The sequence below is a fragment of the Melanotaenia boesemani genome, chromosome 15, assembly GCF_017639745.1.
Source record: "Melanotaenia boesemani isolate fMelBoe1 chromosome 15, fMelBoe1.pri, whole genome shotgun sequence".
Classification (NCBI taxonomy): Eukaryota; Metazoa; Chordata; class Actinopteri; order Atheriniformes; family Melanotaeniidae; genus Melanotaenia; species Melanotaenia boesemani.
Window position 1 is genome coordinate 26,791,661 of NC_055696.1, and position 19,403 is coordinate 26,811,063.

General features: G+C 37.8%; 1 protein-coding gene across 2 annotated transcripts; it reads left to right on the forward strand.

Annotated features, from left to right (window-relative positions):
* Positions 1-1,661: 1,661 nt before the first annotated feature.
* Positions 1,662-17,774, forward strand: lrrc32 (leucine rich repeat containing 32). Of its 2 annotated transcripts, none has more exons than XM_042008782.1 (3): positions 1,662-1,892; positions 10,346-10,439; positions 13,800-17,774. In XM_042008782.1, exons 1-3 carry the CDS (start codon positions 1,858-1,860, stop codon positions 15,654-15,656), a joined length of 1,986 nt encoding a protein of 661 aa, XP_041864716.1. In that variant the 5' UTR covers positions 1,662-1,857; the 3' UTR covers positions 15,657-17,774. The 2 variants fall into 2 exon arrangements, with proteins under 2 accessions (XP_041864716.1, XP_041864715.1); XM_042008781.1 differs by lacking the exon at positions 1,662-1,892 and adding an exon at positions 7,578-7,751.
* The last annotated feature ends 1,629 nt before the right edge of the window (positions 17,775-19,403 follow it).

The window sequence follows — 19,403 nt, forward strand, 5'->3', positions numbered from 1 at the left end:
ATTCTCTACACATTTATAAATGTTATTACCATTTTGTATATTGGTAGATGTGTTCAAACCCAGGGCTAGCTATAAAGCTGTTTGAACATGTGTAAAATAACCACACATGCATTCATATATCCGGATTCCTCAGTTTCACAAATACATGGTGCCTTTAAGTGCTGGTGGAAAGCTGGGTCATCTGAATATTAATCAGATCTGAAAATCAGATACGTCTGATACTGATGTCAGTCTGTCTGAGAATCCAGGGTGATGCGCTCCACCAACACGAAAACACAACATGCGTTTATCAAACTGTGAGGACTCTGGATGTATGAAAGGAGACAAAAAATCCCCACATGCACACACAAGATGATGTGCATTAGGGATTGTATCATCTGATCTGTGCACATCAGACCGTGACCTTGTTGAACACAGAAATTATCTTTGAGGTTGAAGGTAAAAATCTGCATGCAAAATATTATATTGTCCCATTTGTAATGTCTGCATGTGTAAACCTATTCTACATGTGTTTAAAGTGTGTGATGTGTGTGTGGATTTAAACACACAAGCAACAAAAAGGTGATGGTTTAAATATTTGTAAAATCATATATCTCACATTTTGATAAAATTGAGTCTATTTTCTCCATAATAATACCACCACTTGTTAGTTAAGTGCCAGATGGTTTGAACAATGTGACCTGTGCAGGCTTAAATAAAACAAAATAATAAATAAAGCTAGTTTAGCTAAATGTTTAATTTGCAGTCTTTAATATCAAAGGAAGGATAAAGAAAAGCAGGAATAAAAACCTTATGAAATGGCAGATATAAGCATCTTTTCTGTCTGTTTTACCATACAATCACACGTATGAATAAATAGCAAAGAAAACATGAAATAAACCATAATAAATCCTGGAATTTGAACTAGCCTGCATAATTAAAGAAAGTCTTGTTTACTGACTGATGTGTAAAATTTACAGAAAGGTCCTGTGAGAAGCAGAAAACAAAAATGATTATCAAACACCAGGTGAGACTTAAGCGGTGGTTGTTTTGGTATTCATACTTACTTACTTACTTATACTTATCCTTCTGGCTTTCTGTACAGACTGTTTATAAACAACCTGTGTAACAAATCTGATTAAAAAAGTTGTTTTAATGTCACCAGATAGTGGTTCTAAATTCCTATATCTACAGAAATCCAACAGGAAAAATAAGGAATGAATGAAGAAAATTCTGCTTTTATGAAAAAAAGACGCTTTTTTGCGGTAAATCTGATCTGAGGAATCAAACAAACCTGCTCTGTTGTTCCACATCCTGGCCCTCAGACATTTTTACCTGCTTCATGTTCATTTGCTCCAGCTCACCTGATTTTACCAAACGTTTTATTATCAGACTCACGTAGACAAGCAGACCAGTTTTTTTTTAAAAGGACCTGAAGACCAGAACCGACCGTCAGTGGGTGTTACGTGATACGTTCAGGCCATAGAAGCACGTGCAGAAGACACATGAAAATAAATGAACAAATAAAAACCTGCATTGCGTTAATGTGGCCAGCAGGGGGCGGAGCTTTCCTTACAGACCACAGACACAGCTGCTAAACAAACCTCTCTCATATCAGCTTACTAATTAATGTTGTGTAACGTAACTACTGATCTCGCTGTTTGTCTCCAGGAAACAAACATGTGGGAGAAACAAAACTGGCGGTGACGATAAGCTGCAGGGAAATGGAAACAAAAAGTCTGGAAACCCCGGGAAATAAAGGTGTGCTTTATTTGTAACATGATGCAGATAAGTGGTTTGGAGGTAAACACATGACACTCTCCAAATAAAAGATGGTGAAGAATAAAAGGATGGTGAATATGAAACCAAAGCTACAACATGGTCTGTGTGACATCCAGAAGAACACACACCAGGTAAGGCTCATTCTTATCAGCTGTTTACATTATATACATTACCTTTGCTTGTTTGGCAAATGTTTACCTATTCATGTCAGCAGTAGAAGAAAGGAGCTAAGTACATTTACTCCAGCACCATCAGGTTAAAATCTTCATTATGGGGATTACACTTTAATCTGAACGGAAAGAAGCCTCAGAGCAGGTTAAAAATCTTGACTGAAGATCCACCTGCTGCTTTTTCTGGAGCTTATCACTGTCTTCCTCTGTGGACATCTGCCTCCAGATCAGCTGGAGAGGATGGCGAACTCAAAAAGATGCTGACGTGTTTCAGACACGCAGCAGTGTCATGATAATGCACCATTAATTCAAAGCTGTGCTTCACAAAGACAAACGAGGACACACACAACAAATCTGACGGAAAAACATCAAAACCTTCTGTTTTTGCTTGAAAATGACATGCAAGTGATATTTCTCTATAAAACACGGACATAAAACTGTGTGATACTAATGAACTGCTGACTTCTCGTCTGCTTTAATGCTCTATATTGACCCAGACCAGTACTGACCAGATCTGTGTTGTTTTTATTTCTAGAGCTGTAAAACCTTTTTCTAATCATCTATCGCATCATGATAGTTAGAAGGAAAAAAGGCTTCGCTGCATGAAGGCAATACTGTACAATACTGGTCAAAAAGTGGAAAAACAGATTTTCTTTTTTTTTTTATTTGATCATTTATTTCAGAAACATTTAAAATATTTAACAAGTTACAATAAATCTGATTTTAAATGTAAAAGTATTACAAAAGGAAATCTTTTGAGGGGTTTAATGACCGATCATTGTGAAACAACCCATCTAAATAAACGTGTAGAAGAGTCTAAACGTAATTTTTCAAACTTTACACAAACTACGTATGAAAACAAATATCCTAACAACTTTATAAGCAAGAAACTGGAGTCAGATTCCAGAGTTTGATCATCGTATTGCTTTATTTTATTTAGCTTTGTGTCAGTTTTCTGGATCTTTCCTGACATGCATTGTGATGGTTTTCCTCCTTTTCTACCCTCTTCTCTGTAGAAACAGAGAATGTGGTTGAATTATTCTGTAAATGGAGGAAATGTGTGGAAATGGATTATGAGAACATGACAGTACTGCACCAACATCACATTTACTTTTGTTAAATTATAAAGATCAGAACAAAATTATGATGGTCTGCTTTTGATCACTAAATATATTTAAACACACGATACCAACATCTCAGGAAGCCGTGATGATTCCAAACTCTTTCTGCAGGGCCCCTTTTCATCGTCAAAAATAATGTCAAGCCCCCCCAATCCCACGACCACATGCACCCTGATGCATACAAAGAAAGGCAACGTGCAATTTTCCATCAGGACAACAGTTGCTTTTTAACAACTTTTCATTATGTAATGAGCAAATAAGTCACATTAACCCTTTAAAATCCTGCAATTTACACCTAAAACATGTTTTATGGATACAAGACTTGCTGTGGACCGACTATTTCACTGGACTGGACCCTTGCTGATGTCTTTCTTGCTGCTGGAGTACCGTATCTTTAAAGCTACATTGCATATACTTTTGCATTTGCAACTGATCTGAAATCAGTGTACCAGAGTGAAACCTGGAGGGTACACATCATTCACATGTCAGGAATCTTAGCTTTCCAGAGGGGTAATAACAGGGAGACTGAGTAAAATACATACATATGTATATATACCAATATATACATATTATGTACAAATATAATATGTATATATACCAGTATATACATATTATGTACAAATATAATATGTACAATAATAAACAAATAACCTTTTTCAGCCAAATTACATGAATGAAATAAGTGGCTGTGATGATGTTATCTGGAGATCAGGAGCGAATTCTTCTGGTATCCTATGATTACGCAGCCACTTTTCAGGTAATAAGTTAATTCATCTAATTTTCTCAAGAAATCTACATTTCTTTTCTACAGAGAACCGCCTACTGTAACTAGTTAGCATGAGGCGATCACTGCGCTTTAGAAAATAAGCGCTTCTCGTGTTTTTTTGTTCGTTTGGGATGAATCTGTGACGGTAAGTTAAATAGTAAATGGACTTATACAGCACTTTTCCAGTCAGTTCAACCCCTCAAAGCACTTCATTCTACATATCACATTCACCCACATCAGGAGGCAACGTGTGGTTACGTGTTTTGCCCAGGAACATTTTGACATGTAGTCAGTGGAAGCCGGGAATCGATCCACCGACCTTCTGGTTGGCGGGCGGCTGCTCTTCCTGCTGAGCTGAAGCCTGAATGACTTCTACTTATTTATTGTCGTTTTCAAAACTGCAATATTAATAAAGATAAAATGTTGTCTTGAAATGACGAGAAAATATTCCGTCAGCTTGAGAAAATATTCCGTATTATGTGATGGAAACAACCTAATTTATTCTGTTTTTTCCAAGCATGGCCGCTCTCTGCATCCACACGTATCTTTATTTTGTTTTTGTTTGTTTTTTTTGGTCTTCTCCCTGTAAAAATATAAAGATGAAGAATTAAGTTTAACATAATATGAATTACTTATTAAGAAAAATAATACAAATGAACCATTTGGGTGGATTTCTCTTACCTGACTGTGGGCAGAGCGTATTAATTCCTGCATAACAACTCGTCCAGTAAATTATTTTATTTATTTGTTTTGATTTTTCACATTTATAAATTTATTTCATATCATTCATCATTATTAATTATTATCATTATATTAAATATTTGTTTTTATTTTATTCCACTCTTTTTGTTTTTTCCCCGTAGTATTGTTAATTAATTTATTTATTTTTGTTATATCATTGTGAATAAATTCATGCGTTAAGGAGCTAACAAAGTGTATGTTGTATAAAGACATCTGGCAGTCATCTTAAAATAGATGGTGAATAATTTCAGATTCAACTGCAGAGTATTAGTTCATGTTTTATACTATATTAACGTTGTCTGTGGTCCACATACAAGTCATTCCTAAAGCTTCTAAAACCAGGTGAAGAACTCACACATTCCCAAAGAATAACGTTGAGTGCTGGAGCGAAAAGGCCACATCAGACAAATAAATAAAGTCTGCACACAAGAAGCTGCTCCTGAAAAGAAGACCAGACTTATTTATTCCTCTTATTTCTAAAGCTTTTAACATATCTAAAAATAAACTAAACGTAAAACAGTAACAGTTTAACTATACATTGATAATTAATCTTTTCTTCAAGAACAAATCTAGTTGTATTTTAACTTGTTTCAGCTCATTGTTTCAGTCAAGTCAGCAAAAAACTGAAGGACTGAATAAAAGAGACAAGTTACAAACAGAATGAATTCAGATCTAAAGCTTATTTAGTGAAATAAAAGTCATTAAAAGTAAAAACGCAGTTAGAGAGAGTAAAAAAAAATAATACATTAGGAGGTGAGCATGACAGCATGAGGCTGGGTTACAAAAAACACAAAATAGATTGATTTGAATATGTAAATGGTGGATCTGGACTTTACAGGGACTTTACTGGAGCCTGGAAGAAGCTGCTGTACTTTACATGACGTTGCCAGATTTGGCTTTTTCAGCTTTTTAACATCCTGGAAACGTTCTTGTGTGGACTCTAGCTGCGTTCTGTCACTTCAGTTAACACCAAACTGTTGTTCTTATGGCTGAAGACACAACTTTATCCGTCTGATTCTAGACTTGCGTTTATTGTTCTGATTCAAGATGAATTTGGGTCCCATCAATAAACTTTCCAAACATTGACACAATATTATTCACTGTCCAAATCTGTGAACACAACATTTAGAATAGCTTTACATTCTCACCCACCATTTTATCAGGTCCATCAGTTCAACTGCTTGTTAACGCAGATATTTAACCAGCCAATCACATGGCAGCATCTAGACATGTAGACATGATGGAAACGATTTGCTGAAGTTCAAACTGAGCATCAGATTGAGGAAGAAAGAGGATTTAAATGTGATTTTCACACACAACCATCTCTAGGGTTTACAGAGAATGGTCTAAAGAAGAGAAAATATCCAGTGAGCAGCAGTTGTCTGGACCAGAATGTCTTGTTGATGTCAGAGGTCAGAGGAGAATGGGCAGACTGGTTGGAGATGATAGAAAGGCAACATGAAGTCAAATAACCACTGGTTCCAACCAAGATATGCAGAACAGCATCTATGAACACACAACACGGCCAACCTTAAAGCAGATGGGCGACAGCAGCAGAAGACCACACCGGGTGCCTCCTGTCAGCTAAGAACAGGAAACTGAGGCCACAATTCACACAGACTCACCAACACTGGACAACAGAAGATGGGGAAACGTTGCTGGTCTGATGAGTCTCCATTTCATCCACATTCAGATGCTCGGCTCAGAATTTGGTGGGAACATCATGAAAACATGGATCCATCCTGCCTTGGATCAACTCTTCAGGATGCTGCTGGTGTAATGGTGTGGGGGATATTTTCTTGGCCCACTTTGGGCCCCTTAGTACCAACGTGGCCTGATTTAACCACCACAGCCTATCTGAGTATTGTTGCTGACCATGTCCATCCTTTATGACCACAGTGTAACCACATTTTCTGATGCTACTTCCAGCAGGATAATGCACCATGTCACAAAGCTCAGATCATCTCCACCTGCTTTCTAGAACATGACGAGGAGTTCACTGGACTCCAATGACCTCCACAGTCTCCAGATCTCAGTCCAGTAGAGCAGCTTTGGGATGTGGTGGAACGGGAGATTCTCATCATGGATGCAGCCGACAAACCTGCAGCAACTGTGTGAGGCTGTCGTGTCAACATGGAGCAAAACCTCTGAGGAATGTTTCCAACACCTGGTTCCATCTGTCACACCAAGAATTAAAGCGGTTCTGAAGGAAATAAGGGTCCAACCCAGTACTAGAAGGTGGGCCTGATCACTGAGTAACAAAGCTGCTATCCTTTATAAAGTAGTATCATGGAAGCTGATGGGGTTTACTATATTATTTTATCTATCTTTTTTTTTTTTTTAAAGGGCTGTATCTCAGATCAACAATGTAAAAAGTCTGACTCTGTTTAGACCATTAAAGGTTTGGTGATTTGCTCATGTTTACCTCTGTAGCTGTTAGGGATGCAGAAATAAGATTTACACATTCCCAGCCTGGCGAGGCATGCAGACAGTCGTACAGTCATTTTAGATTAATCAGCTTATTCATAAAGTGATCTTACTCATTAAAATGATAGGGATGTTTGTTTACAGTATGGTGAACCAGAGAAAAACCAGACAACTAACCCCACATAGGCCCACAGGCGTGAAAAGGATGTGTGAATTTTCAACACGCCCACGGTCCTCTGGGAGACAGTAACATTCGTAAATCTTTCTGTAGCTGCAGCTGACTTTTTGTTCTGTCAGGGTGGAGACACAAAGCATCAAAACATTCCCATAAAAGGTTCCCTTCGAAAGAATGGGAATATATGGAGAGTTGGAATTTGATTACAAGTAAAATGCCCCAAATTCCAAGTGGAGATTGGTATGTGAGAACATACTAACTCATCCAGCTTTAGGATTAATGGATGGTATTTTGGGAGTCGTGGGGACTGTGTCTCCTTGTAGTGCAGCATAAAAACTTGACTTCCCAACCCCCTTATATGGTGTTTCCCCACCAGCAGTGGGAGGGGGGAAGAGGGCGAGCGATGCAGGATGTTTTCACAGGACGTGATGGCTGGACAGAAGCCGGAGTTGTGCGATGTGGAAGCAGGAGTCAGCTGAGAGGAGCCTCTCGCTTGTGGTGCCGCTATCGATCAGTGAGTGGGAGGGTGAGGATGTGAAATCAACATGGTCAGGAGGTGCCGCGAAGATTAGTCATCAGCTGAAAGTCGGGTAAATGCACAGCTTCGTAGAAAATCTGTAAAATTCTGCTGGTTTTGTTGATCTGAAGGTTTTTGGCCTGAACTGTTAGAAGCTGCTGGATGGAGTTTGGGTTCAAGGTTACAAGCTGGAGGGAAGAAACTAAATAATTTCACATAATGATGTGAAAAAATTTTGTGCAAGACAAACTTATGTATATTTAAGAGTTTACATACTGAGAAGTACTTCAGATGGTATATCTGTTTGCTTACGCTACTATAAACTGTTACTTAGTCTATGTAAATACGTCTGAAAAAAAGGGGAAAATGTCTAACTTAAAACGAGAATATCAACAAGTGGGAGGCTGTGACGGTTTTTTATGTTCACTGGAAAGTATATAAATAAGATCTCTGACATCAAATTGAAAATATCCCTTTATTTAGCAGAACCTTAAAAAAACCCATAATATTTTTAGATCTGTAGGGTTACACCTAAATAAAAATCTGTTGCATGTTAACACAGTAAAGTCACGCCAGCGGTGGAATACACCTTTTAACTTTTGACTTTTGGCTTTAACACCACTTTATACTTCTTGTTTAGTATATCTCAGAGGCTGATAACTTTTTACTTCACTAAATTCATCTGACTGCTTCAGTCGCATTCAAAATGAAGATTTTAGAGCTCCGAGTTAAACCGGAGGGCCAGTTCTTTTATGGAAAGACAGAGAGGTTAAACACTGGAGCTCTTCAGTTACCCTCAGAAATGAGTTCAAGTCCACTTCTTAGTTTACAGCAGAGCTTTCAGCCACTATGAAAGCTGAGAGCGGCCATGCAAGTATTTATTTTGATGCTGTTATCTGGAGATCATGAATTTATTTTTTCTGGTATCCTGAGATTATGCAGCTTGTTTTCAGGTGATATTAAGTTTATTTATCTCATTATCTGAAAAAATCTGCCTTTTTTGTTTCTTGAAAATCACCTTCTGCAACTTTTTACCATGAAAACTTTGTTTTCTTAATCACAAGATGATCAATGTGTACTAGAAAATGAGTTTACACTGTACAGTCTTCCTCTGCAGCACTTCATTTAGTACAGCTATACTAAACTGAGGTAGAACTTAACGTTTTGCTTTTCGGTTTTTTTCTTTTAATGTCACTTTCTACTTCTTCCTTGGTATATCTCAGAGGCTAACCATGTACTTTTTCTGGCAGCTTCAGGTGTATTTATTATTTCAGGACACCAGTGAAGGCATCTCTCACTGTTTCCAACATAGTAATGATTAACAAGTCATTCAACACTGCACACCCCATATACATATACATATACACACCCCATATATATATATATATATATATATATATATATATATATATAGAGAGAGAGAGAGAGAGAGAGAGAGAGAGAGAGAGAGAGAGAGATTCAAATTTAACCAGTGAATAATCCTGCAAACAACTTTTGTTCCATCGGAGTTAATTTATCAAGCACTTATGAAATAATAATAAAAACAGAAGCAGATCAATCCATGACGAACTTCTTGTCAGGAGAATTTCACCAGTTATGGAAGAGAATTCTCCCACTCACACTGTGAAGCTGTGAACGCAGATGAAGATCTTGGTACTCTTCATGTGCAGCTGTGTGGTTTAGTGCTGTGGTTACCAGTCTGAGAGCCGGGCCCCTTCAAAAAGTCACCAGTTGACTCTGAGGGGTCATCAGTTGAAGACACACTGGAACATTTACACTCAAGACTTTATTACATTTCTCTTCTTTTCTCCAATGTTCAGTGAAATATTGGATCTCTGAACCTCTTGTGGGTCTTAAACATGTTTGTAAGTGAAACCATGTGAGACGTTTTGAGGGAAATGGTTTTTTTTTAATGGTCCCAAGTTTCTAAACTTATTTCTATTATGTAAATGTAAAGAAAAGTCAGAAAAGCTCAGCTAAGAGTGCACATAACACCGTTTCTTACTGCTGTATCGTCAGGTTGTAAACATTTTAACAGAGAAGAGCGTTTGTGTCGCAGTAAATCTGGGATGTTTCTGCGCTTCTCTTCCTTTCAAAGCACATGACGGCTTTAATTAAATTAGCTGCCCAACAGAATCAGGAAAACGGCATGTTTAACTTTTCAGACACAGAAAACCTCTTCAGATACTGAACTTTCCACAAGCTTGTCGGGTACTTACCACTTGATGCTAATCACTCCCACATTGTCTGCTCTGCAAATGTGACTTGATGTTTTGTTGTGCTCTGAAGAACCTATCCGGAAACAATGAGGTAAAGAGTCTATGTCTCAAAAATAATGACTCACTGATGTCTGACAAAACAACCTCTTTTTGTTCTGCTTCCAAACAATAACCAATAGTAAAATATTCTAATTTAAGCCTTTGATTGATTAGTCATCCGTCTCTGTAACAGTTCTGCTGAATAAAGTTTGCAGTACAGTGTAAGAGAGAAGTGACACAGCAAAATGAAGATTAAAGAAACCCCCTTCTGTATTTCATGGCATAAATAGCATCGTCAAAGGTCAGCATGTCACACAGCATGTAAGGCCCACTTCCTTCCCTTTTTAAACTGCATCACCAACAGCATGCTTCCTCCATTCATATGTGTGTGTGACTCTCTGTGCTGCAGCACCATGGCGGCCTTCCAGCTGCTGTTCCTGCTGTTGGTCAGCTGCGCGCCGTCATCTGCATATCCTCCTGGACATCTCTCTCAATGCCAGATTGTAAGTATAAAGCCTGGTTAACATGACTCAGACTTATAGCAGATTTTCTTTATTAAATACAGATTTTTTTTTCCCCTGTGCTTGGTTATTTTAATGGGTTGCCCACAGCAACTGGGATGCAGATCATCAGGTGCTTGGAATAATTTCAAAGCCACTAAGTTTAAAACTGAACAAACAGGCTTTTTTTTAAATTTATGTTATTTGGCAAGAGTCAGTTGCCAGGCAGGTGAATCAGTGTTTTCTAAGTGTTATCGAGGTGTGGCGTGTTAAAACATCTGGATTGTGACGTAAAAGCAGTTTGCCTCATCAGTTCCTGAGGATAATTGTTTTCCTAGGAAAAAGGAGCTTTTAGATGTTTAGATGTGATCACTAAGATCCAAGAATAAAATGCACGGAGGATGAATTATGAATTAAAGAGAAGAGCATCAACAAGAGAACTGGTCTGATTCTGTTTCAAGTAATCTGTTCTAAACATAGCCCCACACTGAAAGTAGAAGTGTGTCACTTTTGTTTAATGTGGTCATTAGTGTTTCTCTATATAACCAAACATGAACTGAAGTTCCTCTGCTAAATTCTGTGCACGTTAACCCTTTCGTGTATAGCGGTCACTACAATGTACACCTGTTTAAAAGCAGATTTCTGGTATATTCACGGGGGAGGATGGTATATTTTTTAATTACCACTTCAGTCAATAGTGAGTCATCCAATACACTGCCACTCACTGTAGAAAAAATAAATATATAATTCAATGTATGCATACACTGTAATGATCAAATGTGCCTTGGGAAAATAAAATACAGGTATATCATGAAATATGACATATTATTTTAGAAATATTTTTTAGAAATAAATCGATTAGAATAGATAAATCTATTATGAATAAAAAGTATTTATGTACATGTCTGCAGTAGTAAAATACTGTATTTGAAAAAATAAAACATGGCGCTGTTATTTCATAATTAATGCATGAAAAGGTTCGTGTGGAGGCTGCATCATGTTTGTGAATTAGATGAAAAAAAATCTGTGCTGGAAACTGCTGCTAACCAGAGAAAATTCAAGCAGGTTCTTAGTGTGACGATGTCTTAATGTCTGTAATGTACAGAAACGGCTAAAATACAAAATATTTTATTTAAATCAGGGGTATTATTTGCCACAAGTCACATAAAATGATCTAAATTAGCTTCATGCCGCGTCTATATGTCCATATTTGAATGTATTTTAATCATAACTTATTTTTTTTTAAAAAAAGAAAAAAAACTTGATTGTTTCTTGTTGCTTGTTGGATTAATTTTTACATACAAGGAAGGAGTTTTTTTTTGTTTTGTTTTGTTTTTGTAGTTCAGGACTATATTTAGCAGTGGATTGATATATGCTTGCTGGCTGGTTGATGAATGTGGGAATCGGTCCAAATAAACAATAGTGTGTGTGTTTGTGTTAATGAAGGAGCGTGGTACCAGTGCAACAGTGCTGCTCATTGATGTGGAGCAGTGATCATGTAACATGGCTTTTAGTGGATCAGCTTGTTGGGGGTTTTTTGGATGAATGAAACGGAAAAAATGGGTTAAAGAAAAAAAACATCTTTGTCTTAAAACTTTTTACAGAGCACACCATCAAACTCAACATAATAAAACAAGTTTTCTCTACGTTCAAATCCTTTTTAAGAGCATTTTGAGACATTTTATGTCTTTATGAGAGAACTGACAGCAGCAGGGAGGAATGGAGGTGGACAGGATATGAGGGGGGAGAAATATGGAAAATAACATGCCACAAAAGGTCCAGGAGACCTGGCTGTGCTTTAGAGGTCAGCATGACCTTCATAATCCCTGGTTTGTGTCCAGTCTGGTGACCTCTGTCATTTCCCGTCTCCCTCTTCCTCCTATCCTGTTTTCTACTGCTACTTCCAGCTGAGCCACAAAACAAGCCAATAACTAAAACAAAGGTCCAACTTCACGAATGTCAAGATTCATGCCTACAATGTCCAAGACATAAGATTTAGGGATCATTATTTGCAGAATTTGTCCAGTATTTTAAAATATTTTTATTTTGTTGGTGCTGCTTCTGTAGGTTTTAAATGAGGCCTTGACTTGGAGAGATGGAGCAGGTCTTCTTTCAGAGTTTATTGTCATGCTTCTACTAAACTAGAGGTTTTCAGAGTGAGAAGAGAGTTACTATGAATTACAGCCAGGTATGGAACAATTTAGACGAAGCCTTCAGGCCAGAGAACTAAAGCCAACGTGTATTGTTTTTAATGCCCAACAAGGGGCGATAAATGATGCCACTTACTCAGTTATTTACCTTAATAAATATTTTCCAAATTAGTTTATAGTTTCAATAATTTTTTCAAGTCTTCTTCAGTGGAGAATGATGTTCAGTGTGTAAATACAGTTGAAGTTACAGGTTACCTTAAAACTGACAAATCACTACCATATTGGCTCAAAAAGTCAGATCTAGTTTCAGTTTTCCTTCAGACCACTAAGGCGTAAAATTTTTTTCTAAAAATATATTTTGTTAAATAGTTTTGCATGAAGACTGAAACTGTGGGTGGATTTCCAGCCTATGTTTTTAAACCTGAATTCAGATGAAGGAGAAAAGTGTTGACGTCAACTCTTTACTCTTTTATCTTGTTTTGATTTCTTGTTTTACAGCGGAAATATGACTAAATGTGATATAAATATGAATCACATGTTTCGCAGACAGTGATTTAGATACAGGTAGTTTACATGACTGTAGGCAGAGGAAATGTCGCAGATAACACATGGAAGTCAAAGAGAAAAGATCAGGCTTTCAGTGATGCTCTTTTATGAACATTTGTGATTCGTTTCTCAGTGTCTGATAATAAAACAGTGATGTTTTACTCACCAGTGAATAGATCATTGTGTTTGTATATAGCCAGCTTGTGAGCAATAACAAATGCCCTCTTTCACAAAACCACAAATATGCTGATCTGCCTAGGGGAGAAACGGAGAAGGAGACAGTTTTATGAGCTGCTTTTGGATACAAGACGCTCACAGCCATATGGTTTCTATTAAAAACTACTCTTTATAACTTACTTATAATACTTGAATTTGTTTGAAGTGGTGGGTAGGTAAAGTGGCAACTAGGAAGAGTGTGAAGTATACTTAATCTTTGCTTCATAACTTTTCTTATTTTCAGTTGAAGAGAAACAATCATAGATAGATTTTCTTTTTTTACCATTGGAAAGCTGACTGGTGCAAACCTCAGAGGACTGTTATGCGGCCAGAACATACCATAGATATGTTGTCTCATAAACTGACCCTCCAGGTTCTGCGTTGTGTCATGGTCAGGAAATCTGGCTGCATGCTGATATAATCAGACTTGTGTGTTTGTCTTTGTTCACAGGTCCAGAAGGATGTGCTGTGCAGCGATCAGAGCCTCAGAAGTGCACCGGTCAATCTTCCTCCCGATGTCCAAATGCTGGACCTTTCACGCAACCAGGTTCAAAACCTCACCCGGGAAACTCTAGGCTTCCACACTGGCTTTCATCGCCTCAATCTTCATTCTAACAAGATCCATTTCATCCAGCCCAGACTGTTTGAAAACATGACAGATCTGAGAGTCCTGGATCTGTCCAGGAACCATCTCAATGTTTTTGCACATTCCAAAACAAACATTGGATCTCTAAAAGCTGTGGAGTCATTGGATCTTTCAAGCAATGGGCTGTACACGGGGATGTCAGACTATTTCCTGACCGATTCGCCATCACTGGCAAACCTTTCCCTGAACAGCAACAGCATCACAAAAATATCACACAACATGTTCAGAGGATCCTTGTCCTTAAAGAAAATCAGCCTCCACAACAACGTCATCCTGGAGATTGAAGATGGAGCTTTTGACTCTTTACACCATCTGACTGAACTCGACTTGTCCAAGAATTCAATCACATGCATCAATGACTTTGATCTTTACAACCTGAAATTGTTCAATCTCAGCAAGAACAGCTTGGAGACGTTTCAGAGCGACTCGTCAGACATTCTCTTCAAACTTCTCTCTCTTGATCTGAGTGAAAACAAAATGCTTTACTTCCCTGATCTTCCAGAAAAGAACGAGCTTGAATATCTGAACGTTTCACGAAACCAACTTCAGACCACAAACGTAACGAGAAATCAAGAAAAGCAGTCAATCTTAAAGTTGTGTTGTTTGAAATACCTGGACATGAGTTATAACCAACTCAAAGGTATACCAGAGAGTTTTTTCTTTTCCACACCCTTACTAGAGGTCCTGAATGTGAGTAATAACTGCATCCATTCGTTTTCTGTCAGTCACATGACCCCTTTAAATAAGGTGAGGGTTATCAATCTCAGCTATAATTCACTGCAGAGTCTAACTTTTGGGGAAAACACTCTGCGGTCGCTGAAAAAGCTCTTCCTACAAGGAAATAAGCTCACAGTTCTAGACCATCAAATATTTCAAAGACTGCCGAGCATCAGACACCTCCATCTTGAGCAGAACAACCTGCAGATCTGTCCCTCTGAGCCAAAGCTAAAAGACCACAACCACCAGGTTCCTACTGATTGTGTTTCCTTTTCCTCTGTACACAACCTGCATTTCCTCTACCTTTCTGAAAACCATTTGAGGACTCTGCCTGGGAATGCGTTTGTGGACACCCCTCTGAAGTTACTGGACCTTTCCCTGAACCCGGGCTTGAACTTGCACAAAGACTCCCTTTCTGGTCTTGAAAATTCTCTGGTTCACCTCCTTTTAAGGGAAAACAACATTTCCTCCCTAAACACAGACTTGTCGTCACTGAAGTGTCTCAAACACGTTGACCTGTCCACCAACCAGCTCAACTCCTTACTAATGTGGAACAAAGAGTCTTCTATTGAGTCCTTAAACCTGCAGAACAACAACCTTGTCACTCTAGACCACCACACCATCCTCGCCCTGGAGCGCCATCTGAAGACTCTCTACATGGGCTCCAACCCTCTGAGCTGCTGTGACAACCTCAGCATCTTCCGCCTGGTGCACCAGTCAGCGGTGGTCGTCCCCGACATCGCTACAGCCACCTGCTTTCATGAGAAAAATTCAGAGCCGGTCAACATCAAGAAGGTGACCCCGGAAATGTGCCATCGGCCGGATGTCTCAAACTACGTTGTAGGTGTTGTGGTGACACTGTTAGTTGCGATGATCCTGTTGGGGCTGCTGATTAAATGCTGCCGTTTAAGGAAGCGAAAACACAACAGAAGCTTTAACGCATAGTGTGAACGAACCTTGCACATGCAAGGGTGTGAATGCATCACTTGCACTTGTCTAGATGAGACTGTTGAAATGTGAAAGTGTAGACTGGTTCCACTTGGAGATTTCTGTATGAAGCCTTGATTTTTGGCTTACCAATATGAAGAAAAACCATACAAGCCCGTACACTGATATCTCCGACATGAAGCAGCAGGTGTGAAGAAGAAAAACGTGTGAACTCATATAAGAAGCAGCTTCTGAGAGGAGTTTGGACTTTCTGGAAAGACTTTTTTGGAGCATCTTGTGACTGTTTAAGGGTCTGCTGCTCTAAACCCTTTCTGGTGTGCTCAGACAGAATGTGACAGGCTTTGTGACCTAACAAGAGAGGAAATAAAACAATACTCTGCTACCAGCGAGCCTACAGCTTTACAGACTGCACTTTGGATGATTTAATTCACATAAACAGAGCAGAGTGTGTTGAATGACGCAACGTGAAACATGCGTCTGAGCACACCTTTATGTCTAAAGCTGCAGTGTTAAATCTTGGATTTCCTACCAAGCCACTTGCCTCACACCAGTTTTACTGAATGTAAAATGAAGAATCCACACTAAAACCCACTCACAGGACAGTAGCAACAGAACAGACTGAATACTTTAACCTGTTTTAATAGTTTTAGGCTCCTTTTCAGTTGATGGGAACATGTGATGCCCACAGAAGCAGCTATGCTTGGAAAAAAAAGATGAAAACATTTAAAGAGTAAAAGAATTTTGGCCACTGACGACCACCGTAAATTCACTGTGCTTGGTGCTTGGTATTTGAAGTCATTACTATGCCCATCCTTACCACTAGATGCCAGTAATTTTCACACACTGTACCTTTAAGGTCAGAAACTGATGTAGTGTTGCTTTAGCGCCTAAAAATTAAACCAAATGAATTTGCGATAATAGAATAATTAACTTGTGATCCTGAGAAAATGGGCTTATAACAAATAATTTCAGCCATGGCTGCTCCTGGCTTCCAGATACCTGTCTCTCATCTGCCTTCTATACTGTTTGTTTACAGGAAGCCTAATATTATTATGAGCAGTTTAAATGGCAGCTTTTGAAACTAAAAGAACCAGTTAAAGTTTATCATAAGGACAGAAAATAGACAGTAAGAGCTGGTTCTGCACAAAGAAACAAAGCCTGCCTACCAACACCTCTAAGCTCACTTTGTTATAACATACAGTATGCCACGTTTAATCCAAAGTGTAAGAGCAGGTTGTTGTTACTGCAACTTTCAGTTAATGAGTAAGAAACCAAAGAAATATTGAGTAGTTAGCTTTAGAGATGCTATCTGGCAATTTTGGTTACCTTTAGACTGGTTTGTATTTACTTTTGTCTAAGCATGTAATCCCCAAGCTTGTGATTATAGAAGTCTAGTATACTGTTCATGAACTCAGAGCTCTCACAATATCACAGGTAGACGACATGCATCTGGACTTTTTTCATTAAAACAGTAAACATGACTCCACATGAAGGCAGCATAGGGTGCTATTAATGTTCCTACACTCCCAAGCTCTTATATTTCTAGGTTCTACAATTCTAGCATCCGTAGATTTCAACATGTTAGTACAATCCTTATATTGTAGAAGTAGTTAAACCTAAGAACATTGGAGAGAACATTAAAATAGAACTGGGGAACAAAAGATATGGTGCATAATAACTCTAAGGTCCATACAGTCCAAGGATCTAAGAATATGTTCCCTTTGACCAAAACAAGGCTAACTTTTTACCATGGTTTTCAGTCTTCATGGAGAACTAAGTTAACTACATCTTCTCCATGGTCTTCCCATATCTGGCATTTCAACAAGGAAATAGTGTGGTAGGCTATAAACCTTTAAGGTCTGACAGAGGGATTACTGAAAGAGAGAATAAATCAGTGACAGAGACAGAAAGACATATGACACTGAAACGGATATCTGTTGTGAAATAAAAATTTCCTTCAGGCTAGAAATAAAGAACACTACAAAAGTCTGTGAATTCATGAAGTATACTTTAGATGAAGGTGTTTATCTAAGTCATCCCTTTAACCTTTGTATAGTTTGCACTTTAAACTTATTGTGTTTGTGTGATTGTATTCTGCTTTTTGGCGGTTAACACTAAGAGCTGAATAATAATAATGTTAGAATTCTATACAGAAGTTATGTCAATATAATTTATATAGGTAATGATGTAGCAGGACAATATTAAGGCATAATTTCCATGTGATACCAGGTCATTGGTGTTCCCCCTGCTCATTATTTTGGATTATTTTGCTGGTCAAAGCTCTGACATGAATAACTGTGATGTTCTGTAAATCATATATATGCTCTTTATTAAATGCCCAAATATTACAGAGGTGTTGTATCTTAGCTAGTTACACTAGGATCCATAGTTTTAACATGATCTCTGTGACTGTGATTAATCATTAAAACAAATATTTAATATTAATTTCTACAAATCTAACATGTAAATGATGTCGCCCTGTCATGTAGTTTTGCAAAGTCTGTATTTGTACCAAATGAAGGACATTTTCTAAACACTGTCTGTGTATTGGCTTTTTTTTTTTTTCTTTTTACAGAAATATGTTAGCACGAAACACTTGTGTTTGCAAGTTTAACTCGTTGTTTTAGTGACATTTTACTCATTGCAGTGTACTTTTTTATCAAGAGTTTGGCAAAGATTTACCTTTTTTTTGCCTACACTAAAGATGGTGCTTCAACTAGTTAGCTTAGCACCTACCCTAGCTAAAAGCATTAAAACAAAGACTAAAATTACAGGAAAACTATCTGTCACAAAAAGATATCAATATATCAGTCAGTTTTTGTGAGCCTTAGAGGTGTTTATATGTAGATTTAGTTTGTTTTACAAATCATAGCCAGGCTAGTGGCTCGCCATATTTCCAGTTTTAATGATAAGCTAACAGGCTAACTGTGACATCAAATATTAATATCACACCCTCTTGTCATCTTTCTCTTAACAACGTCATACAAGTGCTTTTTTTTAAAAGCACGTAACAGCAATGGATTGAAGGGGAATGATAAGGAAAGGATGGGTTATCATATGATAAAGTGAATTTAATGCTTGTCTCTTTATTTTATCGAAATACTCATTTAAGTCTCCATCCTTCTCATTGTTTTTTAAACTGGTGGATTCATGTTATAGAAATTTATTAGCCTGTAAGTAAGCAGTAAGACACCTAGCTAACAATGAAACGTTAGGTGAACGTTTGCTGGAAGTTTCAGCAATGTTAGCTAACTTTACGTGGGCATGTTCCACAAACATTTGCTAAAGGTTAAATATCATTTTATCTGACTGAACTTGGATCCACAGATTTAACATGATCTTTAACTGTGATAAATCATGAAAACAAATGTTTAATTTTAAAAATTTCTCCTAGTCTAACTTGCAAACTGTTCAATTTCAAGTTTTCTAAACACTATGAGTACAAGATTTTTTTTTATTATTATTTTTACAGAAATGTGTGCTTAACACTATTGTGTTTGCAGGTTAGACTGGCCTACAAAGAGAAAGTATGTAAATTATAACCTTTGGCAAAATGTTTGTGGAAGATTACAAAACCTCTCCATCTCAGCCTCAGAGCAGGATTCAGCCAGCGTCATAGCTAACCTTGTGGGAACGTTCAGTGAACCTTTATGGAACATTCCCCAAATTTTCCCAAGTATCTCTTAAAGGTTGCATGGCACAACCTTCAAGGAAAGTTCCCTGAAGGCTCCTTGAAGGTTAGCG